The 27,402-nt window shown below is 44.4% G+C and overlaps 1 protein-coding gene across 1 annotated transcript in view; it reads right to left on the bottom strand.

The window, feature by feature from the left end:
- The window catches only part of PAH (phenylalanine hydroxylase), an 89,165-nt gene that overhangs the window by 791 nt on the left and 60,972 nt on the right, over nucleotides 1-27,402 (bottom strand). The window contains exons 6-12 of the mRNA XM_055566200.1: nucleotides 18,326-18,522; nucleotides 14,565-14,700; nucleotides 13,390-13,459; nucleotides 9,856-9,912; nucleotides 6,540-6,635; nucleotides 5,888-6,021; nucleotides 1,863-1,978 (exon numbers count right to left, since the gene is read on the bottom strand). Coding sequence (XP_055422175.1) covers nucleotides 1,863-1,978; nucleotides 5,888-6,021; nucleotides 6,540-6,635; nucleotides 9,856-9,912; nucleotides 13,390-13,459; nucleotides 14,565-14,700; nucleotides 18,326-18,522 — 806 coding nt within the window. The remainder of the gene's footprint in view (nucleotides 1-1,862; nucleotides 1,979-5,887; nucleotides 6,022-6,539; nucleotides 6,636-9,855; nucleotides 9,913-13,389; nucleotides 13,460-14,564; nucleotides 14,701-18,325; nucleotides 18,523-27,402) is intronic.

Genomic DNA, 27,402 nt, shown 5'->3' with positions numbered 1-27,402 from the left:
CCATAGTCTATTTCTCAGGGAAGGAGTTAATAGTTTTCTCCCCAGGGAAATCACTAGCTTTTAAGATTCCTTTTCACATGACCATCCACAGATGCTCGCAAGGGGCTAAGCCACAGAACCTAAAAGTAGGGTTCACATAGCCCCCCATCCCCACTCCATGTCAGAATTCACTGGGCCTTCATTACAAATACAAATCCCTGACTCATATCACACATTCAGGGATAGTCTGGGAGTACAACTCAGGACTATCCATTTCTAACTAGCTCTCCAAGTGATTCTGAGACACACGAGGTTGGAGAAGGCATGGTCCAAGCAGATAACTCAGCCTAGATTGCCAGACCACCAGACTAAATAAGGTATGATGGAGTCACTTTCATTCATGCAGGTTCTCACATGCCATGGGGCCATAAGGACACAGACTCTTCATAGAAGTGGAAGGGGACTTAGAGACAGACCAGCCTTACTCCTGCCTAGGTCCTGAGGACAGTATAGAGATGATGGGGCCTTATATAAGGTCACAAAACTCTAAGGACCCTCCAGTTCCTAAATCTGTCATTCATTGATTTTTAGAAACCTCTTATAAATAATAGTCTTTGAAAGTATTTTCGCTTTCTCAGGGGAAATGAGAAAAAGAGAGAGAAAAAACAGCTATGGCCTAACCCTTCTCTCTCACACCCCAGCCTCCAGAGCCCTTGGCTGGCCTCTTTGGTGAACAGATTATTCCAGCTGAGTGTTCAAGATGGCATCTATGGGAGGGAATCAGCCTTGGACTTTATCAAAATGGCTCATTATGGGAGGGAAGCCATACCTGATGTGAACGAGTATAATGGGCTAGTTCTACATATTAGCAGTGGTCTCAGGCAACATCACAGGGGTAGAGAGGGGTATGCCAAGTCCACCAGCCCTTCTGGCCTTTGTTAGCACATTTTTACAGATAGAAACTCCCCACCCCTTGGACTAGAACTTCTCCCTTTAAGCTTGATCCTTTGGTGGTTTTGTCCATTCATTCAATAGCTCTTGAGTACCTAATATGATTTTTAGGAATATGGATAACTGCTGGGGATTTGACAGTAAACCTGACATGGCCCTCTGCTAAAGTCTAGTTGGAGAGACAGACAAGCAAACAATTATAAAATAAAAATAAAATAAAAAACCTACGATAAGTGCTCTGAGAGAGGGATCTATGGGAAGGGCAAAACCTAGGAGGGACACCCAAACCAGGCTTACCCTAAGAAGAGACATGTATGAAGATTAAAAGATGAACTGGAATGGTGTCCCTAAATGGGAGTGGTAAAGAGAGTATTTTAAACAAAAACTGTATAGGCACAGGCCAGGGGAAGCATGGGCACTAAGAGCTGGTCAATGTTGCTCGAGGGGAATTTGAAGGCTAGAAAGAATCGGGAGATGAACACAATAGCACAATGCCTTTTTAAGAACAACTATTATAATATTCTTGTTGTCCAGAAAAAATAAAAGGTCAATGGATGAACTACTCTGTGGTTGATAAAGTAGATAAAATCTATCCTTAGGAGCTGGTATTCCAGGCAGAGTAAGGTCCAGTGGACACTTAGAGGGAAAGGGGTGAAAATGCAAAGGAGAAAGGGGAACTTGGCAGCAACAAGCCAGGGTGGAAAGGTGGTGGGTCATCGGAGGTGGTGTGGGGTCCAGGAAGGTCAAAGCAGAAAGGACACTCAAGGCAATTCTGGCTTTTTATTGCTAAGTTTTTCTCTCTCAATAAGTCAGTGGCTTCCCTGGAAATGCTTTTCTTATATATTTAATACATTTCTTACTGTTCCTCTGACGAAGGTAAGAAAACACAATCCTCTATGAGAGAATGGCCTCAAAGGGTATATGTTACTTACTACTGATGGAGTCAGCCAAAATCTTAAGTTGCTGGGTGTTGTCCAAGACCTCAATCCGTTGAGTGTATGGGTCATAATGAACTGAGAAGGGCCGTGGGATTGTGGCAGCAAAGTTCCTGAAACCAAAATCATAGGTCTGAGTGAAGGCTACCATTTGGGGAAAAATAATTTTAAAAGATTTTTCAGTGGCATTCACTTGGTTATTAGTAGCATTGAAACCTCACCAGGGGCTTTAGTACTGGGCTGAGAAGTGAAATGGAGTTTTAGGTCCTCTTTGGGAAGCCTTTGCATGTGGTAGGTGTGTCTGTGTATACACAAACACACTTACGCACATGCCTCCAAAATGTCAGAAGTAGCTTACAATAAAAGCACAGTATACAATAAGACCGAATTCTTATCATTAAACAAAATAAAAGGAGTAAGTACAACCTAGCCAAAGAATGTTGTAGAAGAAAAAAAAGCTCTGAGATGCTTGACCATCAATGCAAAGAAAGAAACATGGTTCCCAAAGCTGAAGACAACACTATGAATAAAACTCAACGTGGATTGAGGGCCCTCCTATGTTTGAGAACCAAAGCTTTTTCTTTGGAAAAAGCTTTCTCAGTGCAGCTGGTGACATGAACCAGAATAGTAGTAGACGCCTGTGGCTCTGCCTGCTCTTCCTCTCTTCCCTCTTATTCCCGGGTGCCCCTTGTTTTTCCTTTGGGGAATCGACTTCCCCCACTGGGGGTATATGAATTGGGCTGTCAGTCTGAGGCCCACTCAGCCCTCCTCAGGTCAAGTAGCGGGTGTGTGAACAAACTCAGACCCGTTTCTGCTAGAACTTAAATACCAAAATTGAAAATGGTTGGCATGGTTTCTTTTAGTCAGGATGCTCTGAGGGTATCCCAGAGATGCTCAAATCCCTTCCTTTTTTGAACTGTGTTCTTTAGAATTCTCTTTCATTCTGTGAGCCAGTTCTCAGCAGATGAGAGCTTTTGTGTCTCCTCTGGGCTCTAGACACTAGCAGTGAGTGAGTGCACTCCGTCATGTCCAACTCTCTGCCACCCCATGGACTATATAGCCCACCAGGCTCCTCCGTCCATGGGATTTTCCAGGCAAGAATACTGGAGTGGGTTGCCATTTCCTCCTTCAGGGGATCTTCCTGACCCAGGGAATGGACCCGCATCTCCTGCATTACAGGCAGGTTCTTTACCACTGAGTCACCAGGGGAAGTGAACACTAGCAGAGCTGGTGGGATTTCAAAGAGAGGCCCATGTCCTGGCAAGGTCTTCCCTGTTGGCCTGGGGCTGAGCACTTCCTGAAGGGCCTGTCCATATGGGAATCTCAGTGCGACTCAGCAGTTAAGAGTACTGGCTCTGAGTTCCACTGCTTGAGTCCAAACCCTGGGCCAGCCACTTACTAGCTGTATGACTCTGAGTGAGTTACTTACCCCTTCAATGTTTCTATACCCCTATCTGCAATTTGTGGTCTTATTTAATGACTAAATGAATTAATATCTGAAAAGCACTGAGAACAGTGTTTGGTACAAAATAGCTACCAGGCATCTCTAAAAGTTAAAGTGTTAGTCTCTCACATGTGTCCAACACCATGGCATGTAGCCCACCAGGCTCCTTGGTCCATGGGACTCTCCTGGCAAGAATACTGGAGTGGCTAGCCATTCCCTTCTCCAGGGGATCTTCCAGACCCCAGGGGTCAAACCCATGTCTCGTTCATTGCAGGTGGATTCTTTACTGTCTGAGCCACCTTACCTGTGACTATAATTACCTTGGTGGAATAATGCATGAACTCACAAAAATCCATAACACTAAAGGAGTCCCAGGAATGGCAGAGTGGAACCTTTAGGGCTACAGGAAGACTAGGTTCCCAGTAAGGGTGAAAATTTAGGAGAAAAATGGGAAAGAATGGCAGGAAGGACCTAAGGGCCCTGGAGAAAAGAGTAAAGGGAGTCATTTGGGGTCAAAGAAAGTACATTTGTGGGCTACCATTTTACTGTTGGTTACCTAAGTCTGGTGCATTCAAAGTTGACATGCCCAGCTTCATGGGATCCCAGAAGCCTGTAAGACTTATATTTATTATGCATCACTGCTCAGATATAACAAAAGAAGTGGTAAAAATGGATTCATGGTTGCCCTGTCTAAGTAGACCCTCTGCCCAGCCTATCTCCTGCTGGGAGTAGTGTGGCTCTAGCAGGTTGATGGCAGGGCCATCTTCTTGGAGGGCTGAGAGTCTCAGAGTCCTGGTACCACTCCACCAGTCTGGTGCTGAATTGCCTCTGCGATTGGCACATTTGCCAATTACTCACTGATTCAGAGGATGAGATGGTTGGATGGCATCACGACCCAACAGACATGAGTTTGAGTAAACTCCAGGAGACAGTGAAGGACAAGCAAGTCTGGTGTGCTGCAGTCTGTGGGGTCACAAAGAGCCTGACATGACTTAGCAACTGAACAATAGCAATACTGAGTGCTTGCTATGTGTCTGGCACTGTTCCTGAAGTGGAAAGAAAGAACAGAAAGGACAAAACTCCCTATCCTCATAGACCTTAAATCATACAAGATTCTAGACATTAATAAGTACTAGGGAGAAAAGTAAATCACAGAGTGGGTAAGGACTACTGGGGCAACAGGGCTGGGTAGTGATTTTAGGTAAGTTGGTTAGAGAAAGACACACAAAAAAGGTTAAATGTGGGTAAAGGCATCAAGGCTGTATATTGTCACCCTGCTTATTTAACTTATATGCAGAGTACATCATGAGAAACCCTGGGCTGGAAGAAGCACAAGCTGGAATCAAGATTTCTGGGAGAAATATCAATAACCTCAGATATGCAGATGACACCACCTTCATGGCAGAAAGTGAAGAGGAACTAAAAAGCCTCCTGATGAAAGTGAAAGAGGAGAGTCAAAAAGTTGGCTTAAAGCTCAACATTCAGAAAACGAAGATCATGGCATCTGGTCCCATCATTTCATGGGAAATAGATGGGGAAACAGTGGAAACAGTGTCAGACTTTCTTTTTCTGGGCTCCAAAATCACTGCAGATGGTGACTGCAGCCATGAAATTAAAAGACGCTTACCCCTTGGAAGAAAAGTTATGACCAACCTAGATAGCATATTGAAAAGCAGAGACATTACTTTGTCAACAAAGGTCCATCTAGTCAAGGCTATGGTTTTTCCAGTGGTCATGTATGGATGCGAGAGTTGGACTGTGAAGAAGGCTGAACGCTGAAGAATTGATGCTTTTGAACTGTGGTGTTGGAGAAGACTCTTGAGAGTCCCTTGGACTGCAAGGAGATCCAACCAGTCCATTCTAGAGGAGATCAGCCCTGGGTGTTCTTTGGAAGGAATGATGCTGAAGCTGAAACTCCAGTACTTTGGCCACCTCATGCGAAGAGTTGACTCATTGGAAAAGACTCTGATGCTGGGCGGGATTGGGGGCAGGAGGAGAAGGGGACGACAGAGGATGAGATGGCTGGATGGCATCACCGACTTGATGGACGTGAATCTGAGTGAACTCCGGGAGTTGGTGATGGACAGGGAGGCCTGGTGTGCTGCAATTCATGGGGTCGCAGAGAGTCGGACACGACTGAGTGACTGAACTGAAAGGCTGAAGTGGGGGGGTGAGTTATGCACATATGTGGGAGTTATGCACATACTAAAGTGACAAGGGACTCTCTGGGGTGAGAAGACACCTAGGGCTGTTTGACGGGGGTACCTCTGTGGCCGCTCTGAACATAGCAGAGCTCAGGGGTGGACCTGGTGGCCGCACTAGCAAGGATAAGGTGGTGGGCCTGTCTGCAGGGATCATCATGTTCGGCTAACAAGCTATGAAATGGGGTCCTGCAAAGGAAGGCACGTCTCTCAACAGGGAGTGGAAAGGGACAGGGTGGGGAGAGAATACTGTCCGATGCACACCGCTGCTGTAGGCACTGGAGTCCTTTCTCCTGCCCAACCTCCCACACGCCGGCGGCACCAGGTCGAGTCAGGAGGTCCCAAGGGCTGCTGGCCCACGGTGGTTACCATCTCACCTCACTTTCTCCTTGGCATCATTAAAACTCTCAGCCACATAATACAGAGGCTGGAACTCTGTGATCGTATACTCCTGGACAGCGGTCTTCTCCAGTTCCAGAGGAAGGAGCTTCGGCTTGCCTGATAGGCAATACTGCGGGTCCCAAATGGAAAGTCATCATGGTTACATCAGGGCTGCTGGTCCCTGCCGCATCCCCTAGGCTATTTGTGCATCCCCTCCCACCTTATCCTGATTCTTTCCATACCCTAGTCCGAGTGCAGGTGAACTAAATTATTTGCACATACTAGACAGTAATCAGGATCAAAAGGAATATTTTACCCTGACCATTTTCAGGTAAGGTGATCAACAGAGAGTGTGGGAGCAGCCGCATTTTCTGGCATGTGTTTGTCTATATCCCAATGCACAGTTCAACCCTAGATTCAGGAGGCCCCTCTGGTTTGGAGACCTATGTATCTGCAGTTCAATTTCAATTTCTAAATCCCACAGTCATGACCAAATCATAGCTGCTAAGAGGTCAGTCACTTGAGGAGAAACTCCAAGGTTCGGTTTCAAAGTGGATATAAGAGGGTTTTGACAGCATAAAGGGAAAATGAATGCTCTGCTGTACCTACCACTCTCAAATCCATCCATAGTTCCTGTTCAGTTCATACCTGTAATTCACCAAAGGATGACAGGAGCCCAGCACCATATGCCTTTATGGAGTCTCCTTGCTTGCAGAGCCCAAACTCCACAGTAAACCAGTAAATCTGAAATGGAAAGTCAAGTTGAAAGCATACACAAGGAAGCAGCAGGTGACCCAGGGCCAGAGACAAGGTGCCCAGGTGGGAGTTTGTGCAGGTCTGTTCTCTGAATCAGCCTGACCTGGGGTCATGGTTTTGTGTGCTATGCCTTACCCTATCCAGTTGCCTGTTGAATTAAGAGTTGGCTGAATGCAAGATGCTGAAGCTGAAACTCCAATACTTTGGCCACTTGATATGAAGAATTGACTCCTTGGAAAAGACCCTGATGCTGGGAGGGATTGGGGGCATGAGAAGAGGATGACAGAGGATGAGATGGCTGGATGGCACCAACTCAATGGACATGAGTTTGAGCAGGCTCCAGGGAATGACAGGGAGGCTGGTGTGCTGCAGTCCATGGGGTTGCAAAGAGTCAGACACGACTGAGTGATTGAACTGAACTGAACTGAATGCAAGATATGATGGGAAGTTGTGGGAGAGTATTAAGGAAGCCCCCAAAGGATACCCCCAACAAGCCACTCTCTATGACAGGAACTCCTCCACCCCTTCCACTTTCTTCTCTGTGGCATCAGCTAGAGGGAGTTGCTCCCCCAAGTTGGCTGGAGTTACCAGACAATCCCATCAGGCTCAGTGGGAGGTAGGGAATTGGGTCATGATAGAATCAGTGAGGGAGTATCCTGTCATCTGTGTGGCTGAACCATGCCAACTCCATTTTGTCAGCTCCATCTAAGCCTGAAGTCCTAACCCCATCCTTTTCTGCATGGTTGAACTTTAGTCTACTCACAAGGACTGCACCAAATAAGTTCCTCATCAACTTTTACCCTTCTTATCTGATATAAAAACTTCATCTGACATATAAAAATTTTTGCTGAGGCAGATGGGTAATGCCTCACAAGAAATAATGGTCATGAGACCTTCCAGGGGGAGGAAAAAACCCCTAACTCCTGACAGTGTGAGCCTGCTTCTCCCTTAGTAATCAGATTCTATCCTTAGCTTTGGCCCCTTTAATTAATTAACTAATAAATTTTAATTTGGCTGCACTTGATCTTGTAGTGTTGGCTCCTTTAACCCCCCATACCCTTTTTGTGGCATAGAGTGTGGTTGCCAAAGCCTCTGGCTGCTGTCTACCCACCCTTTCCTATGTGTAAGTTACCCACAATAAATTTCATCACTGCATTTTATTGAGTTATCTGCTTCCTTATTTGGCCTCAAAGTTCTAAGGTTATTAGTCAACATTCCCACCATCCAACAATCTGTGTTAAAACCCTGTCAGTCACTACACTCAGCCTCCCAAATAACCAAGTCTTTTTCTTTCAATAGCTCCCAGTGCAACATGTCCCAGATAAATGGCTTGGGAAATAAGGTCCTAGAATTGATTCCTGGGTCAGGAACATCCGCTGGAGAAGGGATAGGCTACCCACTCCAGGATTCTCAGGCTTCCCTTGTGACTCAGCTGGTAAAGAATCCACCTGCATGTAGGAGACCTAGGTTTGATCCCTGTTGGGAAGATCCCCTGGAGAAGAGAAAGGTTACCCACTCCTGTATTCTGGCCTGGAGAATTCCATAGACTGTATAATCCATGGGATTGCAGAGAGTCAGACACGACTGAGTGACTTTCACTTTCTTTCCTACTATAGGGCCAGAGAAAGCCAAGGCCCAGGGTTTCTAGGTAAGTCTATTTATTGCACTAGAGAATGTGAATGGCAACTCACTCCAGTACTCTTGCCTGGGAAATCCCATGGGCGGAGGAGCCTGGTAGGCTGCAGTCCATGGGGTCGCTAAGAGTCGGACACGACTGAACGACTTCACTTTCACTTTTCCCTTTTATGCATTGGAGAAGGAAATGGTAACCCACTCCAGTGTTCTTGCCTGGAGAATCCCAGGGACGGTGGGGCCTGGTGCGCTGCCGTCTCTGGGGTCCCACAGAGTCTGACACGACTGAAGTGACTTAGCAGCAGCAGCAGCAGAGAATGTGAAACCTGGGAAGGCTGTCAGAACTGAGTCAGTCTGAGCTCCTCACATACAGATGAGACATCTTTAGCCCAGAGAGGTCAAGTTAAATAAATACAGTGACACAGCATCTCAAGGGCAGACCAAGGGGCCCAAGACTATTGCCAGATCAGTATATTAATAATAAGATTATTTTTGAGAAGCTAGGTTGGTAATGAATACTTTTATCACAATTACAGCAGGTAACTTAATGCTCTGTGTTTGAGTTTATTTTTTTCTTACAAATGAGAGATTCTATCAAGTTCTGTAGTTTCCTTGAAAGTTGCTTTTTGTATCACCACAGCATCTGGCATTTAAAAACTTACATCCACACAAATTTAACTCTTTTGATCCTCAAGATCCTCATGATGTACTTTTGAGATGGAAATGATATAAAAAATTGTATGCATTTTTAGAGGTGAGGGTGCAAAAGCTACTTGCCCAGGGTCTCAGAGCATCTGGGCAGTGAGAAAGGATCTGGGAGGTTTCAACCTTCTCTTAAATTAAATTCACAAACTTCTAAATGGATATATCATAATGGCAGGGAAGCCTGGAGTGCTGCAGTCCATGGGGTTGCAAAGAGTCAGACACAACTGAGCAACTGAACTGAACTGAACTGAATGATATGTGTGCATTAATCTGTAGTCCCTAGTTCCATTATAAAGTTTTATTTCTTATCTTCCAAGCTGAGCATATTATTTAAAAATGTGGCTTAGAGGTTAGGGAGGGAATCACTCAAGTTGGAAAGGGGTCTACAGGAAGGAAAACCCCTGCTGTGCAGAGTCGCTCATCCATGGTGTCTATGGATGACAGTCATCACACCCCTGGGGAAGAGAGTGTTTGGTTAGAAGGGAAAAGCCAGTTCCCACTTCTACCTTGGATCTGAGAAAGGAAAGATCCAATGCTGGCTCCAGTGTTAGGTAGAAAGTAAATATTTTCCTTTTCAAAGATGTGAATCTAGATGACTACCTACCCACTCAAGGGGGTTCTCAACGACTATCATTATAGCCTGTTGGTGCTTTCAAGACATACTGTTTAAAGTTACATGTAAACATCTGCATGTAGTTGATTTCAAAATCAAACCACTAAGAAGAAGTCAAAATGTGAAATGTCACTTGTGCAAATGTAAGCAAGACATTCAGATTTTTTCTTTTTTCAAATGATCTGGCTTTCAGGAAAGCAGCAAAGTTTCAAAGACCCAAGACATTCCCACCATCCACCAGGGAGAGAGGGTACTTACTGTTGCAAGTTTTTCAATGTACTCGTCAGGTGCACCCAGGGAGGCAAGGCCGATCTCCTGTAATGGCAGAGAAACCGGCACTGACATGGCTGGGGTCTGCTGACCTTCAACCTTGATGCTCAGATCCAACCTCGTATTTGACCACAGGAAGGGGATGGGTGGCTAGATACATTCAGAAGGGCCCAGGTAGGCTCTTAACTGTTCTGTCAAGGCTTCCCTGACCACACTTTATAGAATCACAGATCTCGAGGATGGAGGAAGCCTTTCTCCATCACTTGGTCCTCTATTCACTTTACAAAAGAGAAAACCGAGGCACAGAGAAAAGAGATGACCTGCTCAAGGTCACACGGCAGGTTGTGTCTAACGTTTCAAGTCCTGATTATCCTTCCACAGTTCAAGTGGAATATTCCTGGTGCACCAGATGGGACTTCATCAAGCCCCCTGAAGATACCATAGGAGACTTGCTGTGAAGTGCTTGACATCTGTCCAGGTATATGCATAGCTGGAGAGTCTGAGATGTCACAGGCCACCTCTCATCACAGCTCCCAACTCAGAAGCCCCTAGTGGTCTCTGACTCTTTTACAGCATTTGCTCCAGACTGATTTGCAGCAAAGCACATACATATATATACAAATATATGTATGTGTGTGTGCATATATATTATATTTCTTTCCTACTAATATGCATTCATTCATTCCAAAAATATTTATTGAATGCCTTCTATGTGACAGGCAATGTATGAAATTGATAAAGATTTCTGACTTTTACATTTAAGTGGATAAACAGTAAATAATAAGCATGTCATAAGGTGATAAGTTCTTCGGAAAGAAGAAACAAAAGGAGAAAGGGACAAGGGGGATCCAGCGTGCCAGAGAAGCATGGGTGGGGTTGGGGGCTTTGATTGCCCTATCCTTCATCTTCTGTTTTTGGCTGTATTGGGTCTTCGTTGCAGCTTGCAGGCTCAGTAGATGCGGCATGCAGCTTCTCTAGGCATGTGGGATTAGTTGCTCTGCAGCATATGGCATCTTAGTTCCCCAACCAGGGATAGAATTGAACCTCCAAATGCCTGCATTGGAAGGCAGATTCTTAATCTCTGAACCATCAGAGAAGTCCCCAGGCTGTGATTTTAAATAAGGCTCCAGAATGATTTTAAAAAATCACTGTGTTGCTGTTGTTCAATCTCAAAGTCATGTCTGACTCTTTGCAACCCCATGGACTGAGGCATTCCAGGCTTCCTGTGCTTCACTCAATTTGCTCAACCTCATGTCCATTGAATCGGTGATGCCATCCAACCATCTCATTCTCTGTCACCTCCTTTTCTTCTTGACCTCAATCTTTCCCAGCATCAGGGCCTCTTCTAATGAGTCAGTTATCACATGAGGTGGCCAAAGTACTGGAGCTTCAGCTTTAGCATCAGTCCTTCCAATGAACATTCAGGGCTGATTTCTTTTAGGATCGACTGGTTTGATCTCCCTATAGTCCAAGGGACTCTCAAAAGTCTTCTCCAGCACCACAATTTGAAAGCATCATTGGAAAGGTGATATTTGAGCAAAGACTTGATGAAAGTGAGGCTGTTATTGGCTCTGCTGATAGTGGAGGAAAGAGCATTGTACAGGCCAAATGCACAGCCCGTGAAAAATCCCTTTAAGGAGAGGCAATGTCCTCCTCCAGGGGATCTTCCTGACTCAGAGGCTGAACCCACGTCTCTTACGTCTCTTGAACTGGCAGGCGGGTTCTTTACCACTAGCACCACCTGAGAAGCCCAAGTCTAACAGAAGTCATCATCAATAAATGCAAGGTTGAAAGGGTTCCCTGTTCTCATAGCCACTATTCTTTGTGAGCCCAGATCTTGCCTAAAACAAGGAACCCGAAGTGGTTCATCCCCAGTCCATTCTGCACTCCAGTGGGAAACTAGTCCTGCTTTTAGATCAAAAAAGAAGATGCTCAGGGAACTCAAAATAACTCCCTGCTTTGGAACTGTCCAGGTCAAAATTGGAACCAGGAACACTGATGAGCCAGAAGCTCCTGTCTGCTCACTCAGGTAACTTCCAACCCCTCTGTGGGGATCCCCAAATTGGAAATGGCTTAAGGAGGATGGCCATTTAGCCTCTGACTGGGAAGTAAAACTTTTAGTAATGAGAATAAAGACTTCCAATCCTAGTTTGATAGCAATCTATGACATCTTGGCAGCAGGAACCACACTTCTGAAAGTCAGCTACTCCCGTGGTGGCGCTTCCACAGCAAAGGTCCACCTAATTTCTAAACACTCCCACTTCTAAAGGTCCAACAATCTCCGAACTTCGCAATTCCCCCAAGCCCGCATAAGGTGGCTCAGTGGCAAAGCATCTGCCTGCCAATGCAGGAGGCACAGGAGACAGGGGTTCAGTCCCTCGGTTTGTTAGACCCCCTGGAGGAGGAAATGGCAACCCACTCCGGTATTCCTGCCTGAGAATCCCATGGACAGAGGAGCTGGTGGGCTACAATCCATGGGGTCGCAAAGAGTCAGACATGACTGAGCATCTAACACACATAAAAGCAGTTGTTTCCTTTGTTTAGAGAGGCTGTGTCTAACAAGTACAGTTTTTCCTTGTTTAGTAAGCAGTTAATTTTGTTCTCTGTTTGTTTCAGCTACCATGTAGCAGCCTCCCTCATTCAAGAGTAGAAATAGTTCTTTCTTTCTGGCTAAAGGAATATGCTTAAGTGATTCACATACAATCCCATTACTGTGAAATTCATCCTTGGGCCAGCATTTGCTCATAGGTCATTCTATTTGATCGTTATTCCTCCTTGTGAGGAAGGAGACTATCAGGAAGGGCTCTTTATTGATCCACTTCTGTGGTGACTGGCAACTTGCTCCAGGCTACATAGCACTACCATTCCACTCTCCCACCATCCCAGTTGCCCAACCATGGTTTGGGGCTGCCTCTCAGTGCCAGAAGAGAATTTGTAGGATTCTTTCACTCATCCAAAAAGCATTTTTGAGCCTGCTCACCACTGTAATAGATGAATCAAAGCTTAGCTTGCTACCTTGATGATGGTGAGAAGGCAACTGGCTCTTTATTTTTTGCCATGAGTCAGGCTATTGGCACTAGAGTCTTGGCAAATGCCATCTTACTTACTTAAAACATATACAAAAATGATTGCCTGATAAGGTAGAAAGTGGCAAAGACCCAAAATATGAGGGGAAAGATGCCACAAGAATTTGGAAGAAGACAAGGTTACTTCTGCATGGGGATCTGGGAGGTTTTCACAGATGAAAAGGCTCTTAAACTACATCCAGTAGGACAGGTGAAATTAGCTAAGTCAATAACACACAATTCCTAGGACAACCAAATCACCAGCTCCATGCTGTGGTCCCTGGAACTGGTAATTAGCCAGCCCCATGGGACCACATTCCCACCTGTGATGGGGTCACAGAACTATACCTGGATTCCACCCTCGCAGAGGACATGAGAGCCCCTCCATGGTTTCAATTTATCTGAGCAATCCAGGTCTCACCCTGTAACTAGAAGTCTAGAGAAATTAACTGCTCACCTGAGAAAACTGGGCAAAGCTGCGATCCGAAAACAAAGGTACATGTCCCAAGAGCTCATGGCATATGTCCCTGAAAAACAAAAAGCACAGAGCTTGGAGGGGAGGAGGGTTATAAGCTATGCAGGACTCAGTCTTTCTACACAAGGAATGGGCAGAAAGCAACAAGCAACTCATTCAGTCTTATAACCTCATTCCTAAGAATAAGGGGTATGTAAGGCTTGGTATCAGTTGAAACAAGATACAAGAGAAAAAGAAGAAGGGAAAAGAAATGTAAGGGACAGGACAGAACACAGTAGCCAGGGGATTTTGAGCGTATGCCCACTGGGATGCAGAACAAAAGAGCCAGTACACCTATGGGCAGCCATACACCTGAATGAACTGTGGATCACAAACACTTCCCATCCCAAGTCTTCTCCTTGGTATTGACATCCCTGGGCAGATACAATATGCTCAGTTATTCTCCATGAGAACTAAATAATAATAATAGTAGAAGTAATAATAACAGTAACAACAACAATAATAATATTAATGATGTTCCTGTCTTATCCTGGAGGGGGCTGAGACTGGTTACAGAAGAAAACTTACATTTATTTAACACTCTAGGTGCCAGATTTACTAGTAATAGGTCTTTTCTGATTTCTAGTAATGAATTTTGTAGGCTGGGAAAGATCATTTGGGGTATCCTGCTGACTGATCACATAAACTACTTCAGTTCTAGCTGTCTAAGGAGATGGCTACATGCAAAAATAAGAAGCATAGTGGCCAGACATTCTGTATCTTCAGCTGAGACCCAACCTAGGCAAAGAGATGAGAATCATCTAGATGTGATCCAGGAATCAGGAAGTGTTGAGACCGCCTGGCTGTCACTTGTTCCTATTCCCATTTGGCATTTCATAGCTCTGACTTTACTACAGTCTCTTTGGAATTCGAATGTGAACTCTCATTCTCTCATCTGAACCTTTGATTCAGAAGATGCCTAAATCTCCAATCAGTACAGTCTATTTGGATGGGGGAAATCCCCAGAAGAGATGAAATTCCCTTGTTGCACTATCATCAAACAATGCAGGCAATGAGTCCTGTGGACCAGCCCACAGTGAGTCCTGGCCTTGTTCCTGGAGCCGGGTGAGATGGAACTCACTGTGGCTAGAAACTGATAGCAAAAGGATGGTACTCACGGTTCTGGTGTATACATGGGCTTAGACCCATGTCTGATGTACTGAGTGCAGTGGAAGACTCGGAAAGCCAGGCCACCCAAGAAATCCCGAGAAGAAAGCAGGCCAGCCACTGGTCGGAGGCGGAAACCAGTGCAACCTGGGAAGCAAAGGAGAAAGAAAACTCAGAGCCCATCACAGGGAGCCAGAGGGGCCTGAAGACCACTGGGGAGGAAAGCAGTACATTCAACTGTCCAAGAGCATGGACATTGACGCCAAGCAGAACTGACTTCAAATCTATGCTTTAGTACTTTCTAGCTGGGTGATCTGGGTCAGGCCACTTCACCTCTCTGAGCCTGTTTTCTCATGGGCAAAATGTGGGGAAATATTTCTTAAGATTATTCTGAGAATCAGAAGAGCTAATAAGTATAAAAGACTTAGAGCCTAGCACATGGGAACTTCCAATAAATTTAAACTTTCATTACTGTTTGTTAGGGTGGAACACTTATTCCTTACTTCTCATGTTTCTAGAGTAGCAGGGAATTTTCATTCTGCTTCCCAGGAGGGAAGAATATGAAAGGAGCACTTCTAGCTTTTCTGTAGTGCTTTCCATATAGCACATATAGGTATACCCCATGAGGAACAGTGACTTCTCTGACTAAGAATTTGAGAAGAGGAAATGAATATTCTCAACTTCATCCTCCCTGCCCTTTCTCTCTTGACTGTCCACACATGAACACATTCTAGTCTGCTCTTGGCCAGCCAATGACTAGATACTGTGCCAGTGAATTAATTGGCAAGTTAGTTTACCTAATCCAGGGGTGAAACATTAGAAAGTCCATTTTGCCTACACATCTATACCACATTCTCGAAGCAGCTTCTATTGGTAATAAAATACCAATACCATTTTGATCACCCATCCTCTGGCTCTTGTATCTGTCTCTCAATCTCCCTAATTTCAGACTTGGAAGGAGAATAGTAATGACCATGATCATGATAGTAATAGCTGCTGCTGCTGCTGCTAAGTCGCTTCAGTCATGTCCGACTCTGTGCGACCCCATAGACGGCAGCCCACCAGGCTCCCCCATCCCTGGGATTCTCCAGGCAAGAACACTGGAGTGGGTTGCCATTTCCTTCTCCAATGCGTGAAAGTGAAAAGCGAAAGTGAAGTCGCTCAGTCGTGTCCGACTCTTAGCGACCCCATGGACTGCAGCCCACCAGGCTCCTCCGTCCATGGGATTTTCCAGGCAAGAGTACTGGAGTGGGGTGCCATCGCCTTCTCCGTAGTAATAGCTAACACTGTATAATACCCACCATGTGTCAGACACAGGTTTAAGCACTTTATATATACAAATTAATCCTCATCGTAACTCTAGGAGGTAGAGCTCCTATTCTCTGCACTTTACAGATGGGGGAGCTGAGAAGATGCAGCGATTAAAGCTCTGCCCAAGGTCACAGCTACCAGCACTCTGGCTTCAGAGTCTGTTTCTATAATCGCTACTTGATGCTTCTCTTCTATTGCTCATGGGGTTCTCAAGGCAAGAATTCTGAAGTGGTTTGCCATTGCCTTCTCCAGTGGGCATCTGGTCCCATCACTTCATGGCAAATAGATGGGGAAACGATGGAAACAGTTAGACACTTTATTTTCTTGGGCTCCAAAATCACTGCAGATGGTGACTGCAGCCATGAAATTAAAAGAAGCTTGCTCCTTGGAATAAAAGGTATGATCAACCTAGACAGCATATTAAAAAGCAGAGACACTACTTTGCCAACAAAGGCCTGTCTAGTCAAACTTATGGTTTTTCCAGTACTCGTGTATGGATGTGAACGCTGGACTATAAAGAAGGCTGAGCACTGAAGAATTGATGCTTTTGAACTGGGGTGTTAGAAAAGACTCTTGAAAGTCCCTTGGACTGCAAGGAGATCCAACCAGTCCATCCTAAAGGAAATCAGTCCTGGATATTCATTGGAAGGACTGATGCTGAAGCTGAAACTCCAATACGCTGGCCACCTGATGTGAAGAGCTGACTCATTGGAAAAGACCCTAATGCTGGGAAAGATTGAAGGCGGGAGGAGAAGGGGACAACAGAGGATGAGATGGTTGGATGGCTTCACTGACTCAATGGACAGGAGTTTGAGCAAGCCTGGGAGTTGGTGATGGACAGGGAAGACTGGCATGCTGCAGTCCATGAGGTTGCAAAGAGTCAAACACAACTGGGCAACTGAACTGAACTGTACTTCTCTCCTAGGCACTGGTGCAGTATATAGTCCATTGGCTTCCCTGGTTGCTCAGATGGTAAAGAATTTATGTGTAGCACTGAAGACCCAGGTTCGATCCCTGGGTTGGGAAGATCCCCTGGAGGAGGGCATGGCAACCCACTCCAGTATTCTTGCCTGGAGAATCCCCGTGGACAGAGGAGCCTGGAGGGCTATAGCCCATGGGGTTGTAAAGACGCGGACACAACTGGAAAGACTTAGCACATACTTCTTTCCCATCCCCACCTGCCACCCTACAAATTGGTGGCACAATGGTAAAGAATCCAACTGCCAATGCAGGAGACATGGGTTCAATCCTGGAGTCAGGAAGATCCCCTGGAGGAGGAAATGGCAACCCACTCCAGTATTTTTGCCTGGAAAATTCCATGGACAGAGGAGCCTGATGGGCTACAGTCTTTGGGGTTGCAAAACAGTCAGACACGACTGAGCCCACACACACACACAACTACTAGCATTGCTGTAGTATTCTTCTTGTTATTGGCCATAGCAACACGGGTAATTAGCCAAAGAATATCTTTAAGACTCCTTTGTCCCTTGGCTTATATGTCTTAGACCCTCAGGTTGAAGTTCATTTTGCTTGAGCCCTGCTCCTCTCTTTATCTGAATAGTAAAGACTCTAAATAGAAGGGATTCAAAAGGTCATCCAACTCACTCCCCATCTAGTCCAGCTCCCACTTCCCTCCCTACCAGGCAGCTTCCCTGGCTTCTTGCTTCTTGCACCGTCTCTGCATAGCTCTGAGGCATAGAAAACTCTTCCTTCTATAGCCCTGTGGTCTATCTCCCTAATTTCCAGCATTTTACTTAGCACATAGTAGGTGTTTAACATGTGTTGTCTGTTTATCTTGGTTTTGCTGAGTCAACAGCTCCTGGCAGAAAAGAAAACACTTTTCTCCCCTGAAATGATGGGCAGGTCAGTTCAATCACCTGTTTACCTATTGAGTTACTCAGATTGCAATGCATCCCAAACTCAGTCAGCACCTACTATACATGAGCGCTAGGCTTTCATGTTCAATATTTGATTTCATTCTCACAATTTCCCTGTGAGAAAGACTAAATGGTGGATGGTCTCCATTTGACAAATGACTAAACTAAGGAAGGTTCTCCCAACTAGAGAGGATCAAAACAAGATTCCAAAGACCAGATGAATAGACAGGGCTCAGATCTCTTGGCACAAATAGTGCATGTCTTACACAAATGCACACTGCAGCCAGCTTATAACATAGCAGGAGCTGCGGGGAGAACCCTGACTAGGCACCTTGGGCTTTGAGTATTAAAAAAACCTTTCAGGGATATAGACATGGCAAAATCTACACTGGATGCCTTTTCTTGGATGACAGTGTTATACTGGTGGGGCCTGGCAGGGAGGCAGAGCCCAGCAGTGAAATATTCATTTTCCTGGGAAAATCAACCTGCCTGCATTAGCACGAACACAATCCACTTGCCTAAATTTCCTTCTCTTCCCCTTTCCATCCCCAGCCCCCAATCTTTTGACCCAGATGTGCACTTACTCTGCAGAAACTGAGAAACCTCTTCGAGCTGGGGAATGTTATCTTCGCGGAAGCTGCAATACTTTTCCAGAAGGGGGAAAATGTGGTTGTGCTCATAGCAAGCATGGGTCTTATACAAGGACTTCAGGGTCCTGAACACTGTCCCCCATGTCTTTTTTTCTTCCTCCGTGTATTCCACTCGAGGAATGGGCTGCCCGCTAGGAAACAGACATGAAATATTTGTCAGCAGCAGGGCAGGTGCAGAGGAGAGGGTGAAGGAGCTTGGGTAGAGGGACATGGGTCCAAAGTCCATGAGCTGCCACCCCAGAAGACAGTGGATTTCCTATTTCATAAGTTACTTGAAAGAGGAAAATTCCACTTCTTGATATAGGAAACATTCATGTGACTTGGTTAAGCAAGGACAGAAGCTTCCAACCTTACCCACTGCACCAAAGATTTCTTCTCATTTTGGGAAACCACTGGGCTTTTCTGCTCTTCTATCTTCTACTCTTTACCCAGTGTGGAAATGCACTTACCTTCAGAAGTACATTTAACATTTAGCATTTAACATAAATGTGTAAAGTAGCAGGGATAGATAATAGGAGGATGGGGACTGAGACAAGTGAAGAATACATCCTCTTTCTGAACAAAAGCATCCAAGCTCAAGCAAAACAATAGTGTTTTGTATTGTCAACTAAAGCAACCATACCTGTGAGCTCAAGTGGATTTACTATATGTAACATGAGTTTGAGATCCCTTGTTGAGTGGGCATAAACTTGCTGGATTTGGTATTTCTGCCCCTAGGATATTATAAGAATATTTAAATGCATGCTAGGTAAAAGATCTGCTTACCCAGCATCTGTTGCTATGACATAACAAAACTATGGAGAGTTTGCTAAAGTACATATATTGGACCTACCCCTCATGAACAGTATGAAAAGGCAAAATGATAGGATACTGAAAGAGGAACTCCCCAGGTCAGTAGGTGCCCAGTATGCTACTGGAGATCAGTGGGGAAATAACTCCAGAAAGAATGAATGGACAGAGCCAAAGCAAAAACAATATCCATTTGTGGATGTGACTGGTGATAGAAGCAAGGTCCGATGCTGTAAAGAGCAATATTGCATACGAACCTGGAATGTTAGGTCCATGAATCAAGGCGAATTGGAAGTGGTCAAACAGGAAATGGCAAGAGTGAACATCGACATTCTAGGAATCAGCAAACTAAAATGGACTGGAATGGGTGAATTTAACTCAGATGACCATTATATCTACTACTGCAGGCAGGAATCCCTTAGAAGAAATGGAGTAGCCATCATGGTCAACAAAAGAGTCTGAAATGCATACTTGGATGCAATCTCAAAAACTACAGAATGATCTCTGTTCATTTCCAAGGCAAACCATTCAATATCATGGTAGTCCAAGTCTATGCCCCAACCAGTAACACTGAAGAAGCTGAAGTTGAATGGTTCTATGAAGACCTACAAGACCTTTTAAACTAACACCCAAAAAAGATGTCCTTTTCATTATAGGGGACTGGAATGCAAAAGTAGGAAGTCAAGAAACACCTGGAGTAACAGGCAAATTTGGCCTTGGAGTATGGAATAAAGCAGGGCAAAGGCTAATACAGTTCTGTAAAGAGAATGCACTGGTCATAGCAAACACCCTCTTCCAACAACACAAGAGAAGACTCTACACATGGATGTCACCAGATGGTCAACACCAAAATCAGATTGATTATATTCTTTGCAGCCAAAGATGCAGAAGCTCTATACAGTCAGCAAAAACAAGACCGGAAGCTGACTGTAGCTCAGATCATGAACTCCTTATTGCCAAATTCAGACTGAAATTGAGGAAAGTAGGGAAAACCACTAGACCATTCAAGTAGGACCTAAATCAAATCCCTTATGATTATACAGTGGAAGTGAGAAATAGATTTAAGGGCCTAGATCTGATAGATAGAGTGCCTGATGAACTATGGATGGAGGTTCGTGACACTGTACAGGAGATAGGGATCAAGACCATCCCCATGGAAAAGAAATACAAAAAAGCAAAATGGCTGTCTGGGGAGGCCTTACAAATAGCTGTGAAAAGAAGAGAAGTGAAAAGCAAAGGAGAAAAGGAAAGATATAAGCATCTGAATGCAGAGTTCCAAAGAATAGCAGGAAGAGATAAGAAAGCCTTCTTCAGTGATCAATGCAAAGAAATAGAGGAAAACAATAGAATGGGAAAGACTAGAGATCTCTTCAAGAAAATTAGAGATACCAAGGGAACATTTCATGCAAAGATGGGCTCGATAAAGGACAGAAATGGTATGGACCTAACAGAAACAGAAGATATTAAGAAGAGGTGGCAAGAATACACAGAAGAACTGTACAAAAAAGATCTTGATGACCAAGATAATCACGATGGTGTGATCACTCACCTAGAGCCAGACATTCTGGAATGTGAAGTCAAGTTGGCCTTAGAAAGCATCACTACAAACAAAGCTAGTGGAGGTGATGGAATTCCAGTTGAGCTATTCCAAATCCTGAAAGATGATGCTGTGAAAGTGCTGCACTCAATATGCCAGCAAATTTGGAAAACTCAGCAGTGGCCACAGGACTGGAAAAGGTCAGTTTTCATTCCAATCCCAAAGAAAGGCAATGCCAAAGAATGCTCAAACTACCGCACAATTGCACTCATCTCACACGCTAGTAAAGTAATGCTCAAAATTCTCCAAGCCAGGCTTCAGCAATACGTGAACCGTGAACTTCCAGATGTTCAAGCTGGTTTTAGAAAAGGCAGAGGAACCAGAGACCAAATTGTCAACATCTGCTGGATCATGGAAAAAGCAAGAGAGTTCCAGAAAAACATCTATTTCTGCTTTACTGACTATGCCAAAGCCTTTGACTGTGTGGCTCACAATAAACTGTGGAAAATTCTTCAAGAGATGGGAATACCAGACTACCTGACTGGCCTCTTGAGAAACCTATATGCAGGTCAAGAAGCAACAGTTAGAACTGGACATGGAACAACAGACTGGTTCCAAATAGGAAAAGGAGTACGTCAAGGCTGTATATCGTCACCCTGCTTATTTAACTTATATGCAGAGTACATCATGAGAAACGCTGGGCTGGAAGAAGCACAAGCTGGAATCAAGATTGCCGGGAGAAATATCAATCACCTCAGATATGCAGATGACACCACCCTTATGGCAGAAAGTGAAGAGGAACTAAAAAGCCTCTTGATGAAAGTGAAAGAGGAGAGTGAAAAAGTTGGCTTAAAGCTCAACATTCAGAAAACTAAGATCATGGCATCCGGTCCCATCAGTTCATGGGAAATAGATGGGGAAACAGTGGAAACAGTGTCAGACTTTATTTTGGTGGGCTCCAAAATCACTGCAGATGGTGATTGCAGCCTTGAAATTAAAAGACACTTACTCCTTGGAAGGAAAGTTATGACCAACCTAGATAGCATATTGAAAAGCAGAGACATTACTTTGCCAACAAAGGTCCATCTAGTCAAGGCTATGGCTTTTCCAGTGGTCATGTATGGATGTGAGAGTTGGATTGTGAAGAAAGCTGAGTGCCAAAGAATTGATACTTTTGAACTGTGGTGCTGGAGAACACTCTTGAGAGTCCCTAGGACTGCAAGGAGATCCAACCAGTCCATTCTAAAGGAGATCAGTCCTGGGTGTTCTTTGGAAGGAATGATGCTAAAGCTGAAACTCCAGTACTTTGGCCACCTCATGCGAAGAGTTGACTGATTGGAAAAGACTCTGATGCTGGGAGGGATTGGGGGCAGGAGGAGAAGGGGATGACAGAGGATGAGATGGCTGGGTGGCATCACTGACTCAATGAACATGAGTTTGAGTGAACTCCGGGAGTTGGTGATGGATAGGGAGGCCTGGCATGCTGCAATTCATGGGGTCACAAAGAGTCGGACACAACTGAGCAACTGAACTGAACACTTCATATCCTGAACCTGTGAGGGAGGGGAGAGCCCAGGCTTCTGGATTCCAATATACTTCCAGGTGACACTCTATTATCCAAGCGTCATTAGTTCAAAAGGTCCGTTTGAAAACCAGCTAAGAGTGAGCCATATTCTGAACAGCAAAAAATGAAAACCAAACAAAGCCTGACTTCAAAGGCCGATGACTGTTCTCTGGGCTGCCGGCCTGTTTCCTAACAGGGTACGCAGTGTCTGGGACAAGGCAAGAGTGTTTACCTTAGAATTATAGATCATCTTCAGGCTTCAAACTAGGTCCCTCTTGCCCTTTCAGAGTTGTAGCTCTTCCAAAGACATTAAAGCAAAGTCACTGTTATGTTCCATGAAGTGATGGGCAAAGGGTAGAGGGAAAAGACCAATTTTTCTTTAAGAATTAAAAGCCCAGAGGGTCTATAATGGTGTTGGAATGGTGAAAAGAACACCACGAAAGACCTGCCTACAGAGGCACCATTGTTTCAGGGGTTAAGTGCTGGCAAAGAGAAAAAATAGGCTTTGGAAAAGGTCAGAGGTAAGTAGACTGCTTTGCTCTGCCATTGACTGAGTAGCCTCAGGCAATTTAGTAAACCTCTCTGAACCTATACAGCCAGGACATGGGCTAAAAACAAGCAACTCTTTGGATGGTATGGTGGAGAGGTAAGTGAAATGCTGTGTATAAAGTACCTAACACTGGTGCTGACAAACAGTACCATTGGATAGTTGGAAATGATCACCGTAACAGATTCTCATTTAGAAAGCAAAGTCTCTGCTATAAGAGCAACAAATTTTCAGGAGATTGGAACATACTAGGCAATGAGATAGCCCCTCAGTTGACATTTGCTGTTCCAGAGTTCCATACCCATTCCCATTCTTCCAGTAAAGAACCCTTCTCCCCTCTCGGTCTGCAGGTTCAAGTAAGAGGAGACTCCACCCTTCCTACCTTCAGAGGGGGCATGTGACCAGGCCTGGCCTATTAGAGTGTCTCATTTCCCTGGCCACAGTGATTGGCTGAGAGATAGGCCCATTTCCTGATCAGAGCCAATGAGACTCAGTGAAAGAACTTTTGTTGATTCTGTTGAAAAGAGATAGAACCTCTGGCCAGATTGTGGTGTCAGCCTAGAGGTCCTAGGTTCACTTCTGAGAGAGATAAGGCCAGTGCCTCAGAGCAAGGTCACTACAGAGGACACCAGAGTCAGGGGGAAGGAAGGAGAATGAGATGTAGAGTCCTAGATCCACCTCAACTATTCCCTTTACACTTTGTACTTATAGGAGCCAATAAAACACCCCTTTTGTTTCAGTTCAATTGTGGCTAAAAGATAAAAATTCTTATAGTCCATTTAGCATATTCTTTGATAAAATTCTAAAGTCTAAGCCCCACTCCAGAAACAATCAAACTCTGCAGCAGCTGCCTTCTAAGTGGTTCTAGACACAATCCCTAGCTCCATCTTTGACTTGGTACTTTGAATCTTTACTGTCATAGGGTCTTCTAGGTTCATGTATTCATTCAACAAATATTTATTGAACACCCATGATGTTCTGGGAATATTTATTGTTGTTTAGTCACTAAATCATGTGACCTTGCTAGGCTCCTCTGTCCATCCATGATCTACTTAGGAATTAAATTCTGCACATTTGCTTCCATCTTCTCCTTCTACCAAGAGACCTAGGTTACACAAGATCCTCAGTCTTTGAATATATCATCAATTATTTTACCAAACTATGATCTCATGAAGTAAAATAAACCAAGATATTTGAGGGAAAGTATTAATTTGGCTTGAAATAAAAATTGTCAATTTAGCTTGAAATAAGATTTCAGCCCATTGGGATCTCTCTTCCAAAAAAAATAAAACAAAAACAAAACCATATTTTAAGGAGAAGATACTGGTTTTGAATTATTCCACCAGCCAAAGATGGCATTCAAGATAGTCCAGCACCTATAGTCCAGGAAAGTATCAGCTTCCTCACTCAGTCTTATTTTACACCAAGTCCCCATACATGTAATCATTACCAAGGCAAATAATTTGGTACCCCTAAACACAAGAGTAATTTGACAGTGCCTCTTCAAACTGATGTTTTAAGACTTTTGCTAAATATTCTTAGGGAGGAGCCAGAGCATCACATGGTGGATGGGCCAAGAAGAGGTGCTAACAGGGTTTAGCTGCTTTCTGACTGCCTCCAGTAATTCAGTTCTGGACCCAAATATACATCTTACAACAAAAGCCCTGTTTTTAACCATACCTACCCTTCCGTTCACTTTCCTCATTCTCTTGGGCCGATAAACTCCTACTCCATCTTCAGTTCTCAGTCTAAATGTCACTTCCTCTAACCAATACCCTCCAGTCAGAATTAAATTTCCTAATTATATGGCCTTGTGAAACCCGTGTTTTGACTTTGGTCATATGGATCGCATGTATTGTTCTTTTTGTCATTGTCTGTCTTTCTCAATAATCCCCAGAGGACATGGAGTTTGTTGGTCTTGCTCTTGGCATGTGTCCTGGAACAGAGTAAACACATTGGATCAACTGATCCTGTGAGTCTATGACTCAAGGGGCAGGATTTTGACCCCATGTGGGAGGATGACTGGGAAGGTGCTAGAGGCCAGAATGTGGGGCTGTTTGGCATGGAGGCTGGCAGAGCCCAAGGAAGAGGGTCAAAACTGGGTCTTGAAAGGCATGATGATTTCTGGGGTAGGAGGAGGAGGCCAGAGGAGACTGAGATGAAGCCTGAAGGAGGAAGGAGGGAAACCTTCAGACAATAGAACAGAGTTTCTTCTCCTTACTGACAGAAGTTCTGTTCCATCAAGACACCATGAACTCTGAGTAAGTGAACACTGAACCGCTGCTCCTATGTGAAATGCAGGACCCAGATCACATTTTCAACTCATAATCCCAACCTTGTCTTGCATGTGCCTTTGTTTAAAGACACCTTACTTAATGTATGGCTGATTCATTCACACTGAACTCACAGCCAGCAGCACTACAGCCCAGTCCTGAAGGAAGCATATCGAACACACATTTTTCCCATTAGGCATGTCGGAGCCATCCTGTACTCAAGACCATGAGACAGAATTTCAGCTCTATGCTGGAGGGCCATTTTAAACAACACAATTACCAACCAAAAGAACAAAAAGTCAACAAACATGGCTCCAAAGAGACCGCAAAAAAAGCACTTGTTTACAGTAGAAAAGCCGAAACAAGAAGGCAGTGTTGCCTTGTTTGACCTCAGTTGGGAACTGATGCATCAGGAGACTCATTTTTCCTTGCTCTGCACATATCTGGGGATGAGTGTGGAAATCCCTTGTGTTTGCAGGGGTCTCAAATCAATGTAAGCAAGTAACCTTCAAAGAATGAGAATCAACTGTAACAGATGTTGAGATAAAAGACAAAAGCAAAGAAGGAAGGGATGGAAAACAGCATCAGAAGTTCTAAAGAGATGAGCGGAGATGAGGTCAGAAACAGGCTTTAAATTGGAGGACAAGTTCAGTCCCTAATGAGAGATATGCCCTTCAGTACATCACTTAACCATTTGGGGTTCATCTATATGAGGTGATTCCCTGGTACTTCAGCTGGTAAAGAATCTGCCTGCAATGTGGGAGACGTGGGTTTGATCCCTAGATTGGAAAGATCCCCTGGAGAAGGGAATGGCAAACCACTCCAGCATTCTTGCCTTGAGAATTCCATGAACAGAGGAGCCTGGCAGGTTCATGGGGTCACAAAGAGTTGGATGCAGCTGAGTGACTTTCACTTCACTATTCAGTTCAGTCACTCAGTCATGTCCAACTCTTTGTGACTCCATGGACTGGACCATGCCAGACTTCCCTATCCTTCACCGACTCCTGGCATTTGCTCAAACTCCTGTCCATCTAGTCAGTGATGCTATCCAACCATCTCACCCTCTGTCATCCCTTTCTCCTTCTGCCTTCAATCTTTCCCAGCATCAGGGTCTTTTCCAAAGTATTGGAGTTTCTGCTTCAGCCTCAGTCCTTCCAATGAATATTTAGGACTGATTTCCTTTATTATTGACTGGTTTGATCTCCTTGCTATCCAAGAGACTCTCAAGAGTCTTCTCCAACACTACAGTTCAGAAGCATCAGTTCTTCAGTGCTCAGCTTTCTTTACAGTCCAACTCTCACATCCATACTTGATTAATGGAAAAACCATAGCTTTCACTAGATGGACATTTGTTGGTAAAGCCCTGTCTCTACCTTTTAATATGTTGTCTAGGTTTGTCATATATTTTCTTCCAAAGAGCAAGTGTCTTTTAATTTCACTTCACTACATGAGGTGAAAGCACTACATGAAGTGAATTTCACTTCACTAAATCCTAAAAGATGATGCTGTGAAAGTGCTGCACTCAATATGCCAGCAAATTTGGAACTCAGAAGTGGCCACAGGACTAGAAAAGGTCAGTGTTCATTTCAATCCTAAAGAAAGGCAATGCCAAAGAATGCTCAAACTACTGCACAATTGCACTCATCTCCCACGCTAGTAAAGTAATGCTCAAAATTCTCCAATCCAGGCTTCAGCAATACGTGAACCGTGAACTTCCAGATGTTCAAGCTGGTTTTACAAAGGCAGAGGAACCAGAGATTAAATTGCCAACATCTTCTGGATCATGGTAAAAGCAAGAGAGTTCCAGAAAAAAAATCTACTCCTGCTTTATTGACTATGCCAAAGTCTTTGAGTGTGTGGCTCTCAATAAACTGGAAAACTCTTCAAGAGATGGGAATACCAGACCACCTGACCTGCCTCTTGAGCAACCTGTATGCAGGTCAGGAAGCAACAGTTAGAAGTGGACATGGAACAACAAATTGGTTCCAAATAGGAAAAGGAGTACATCAAGGCTGTATATTGTCACCCTGCTTATTTAACTTCTATGCAGAGTACATCATGAGAAACGCTGGGCTGGAAGAAGCACAAGCTGGAATCAAGATTTCTGGGAGAAATATCAATAACCTCAGACATGCAGATGACACCACCCTTATGGCAGAAAGTGAAGAACTAAAGAGCCTCTTGATGAAAGTGACAGAGGAGAGTAAAAATGTTGGTTTAAAGCTCAACATTCAGAAAACTAAGATCATGGCATCTGGTCCCACCACTTCATGGGAAATAGATGGGGAAATAGTAGAAACA

This window comes from Bubalus kerabau, chromosome 1, assembly GCF_029407905.1.
Source record: "Bubalus kerabau isolate K-KA32 ecotype Philippines breed swamp buffalo chromosome 1, PCC_UOA_SB_1v2, whole genome shotgun sequence".
NCBI classification, from domain to species: Eukaryota; Metazoa; Chordata; class Mammalia; order Artiodactyla; family Bovidae; genus Bubalus; species Bubalus kerabau.
The sequence above is the reverse complement of the archived record's forward strand: the minus strand, read 5'-3'. Positions and strand labels throughout refer to the sequence as shown.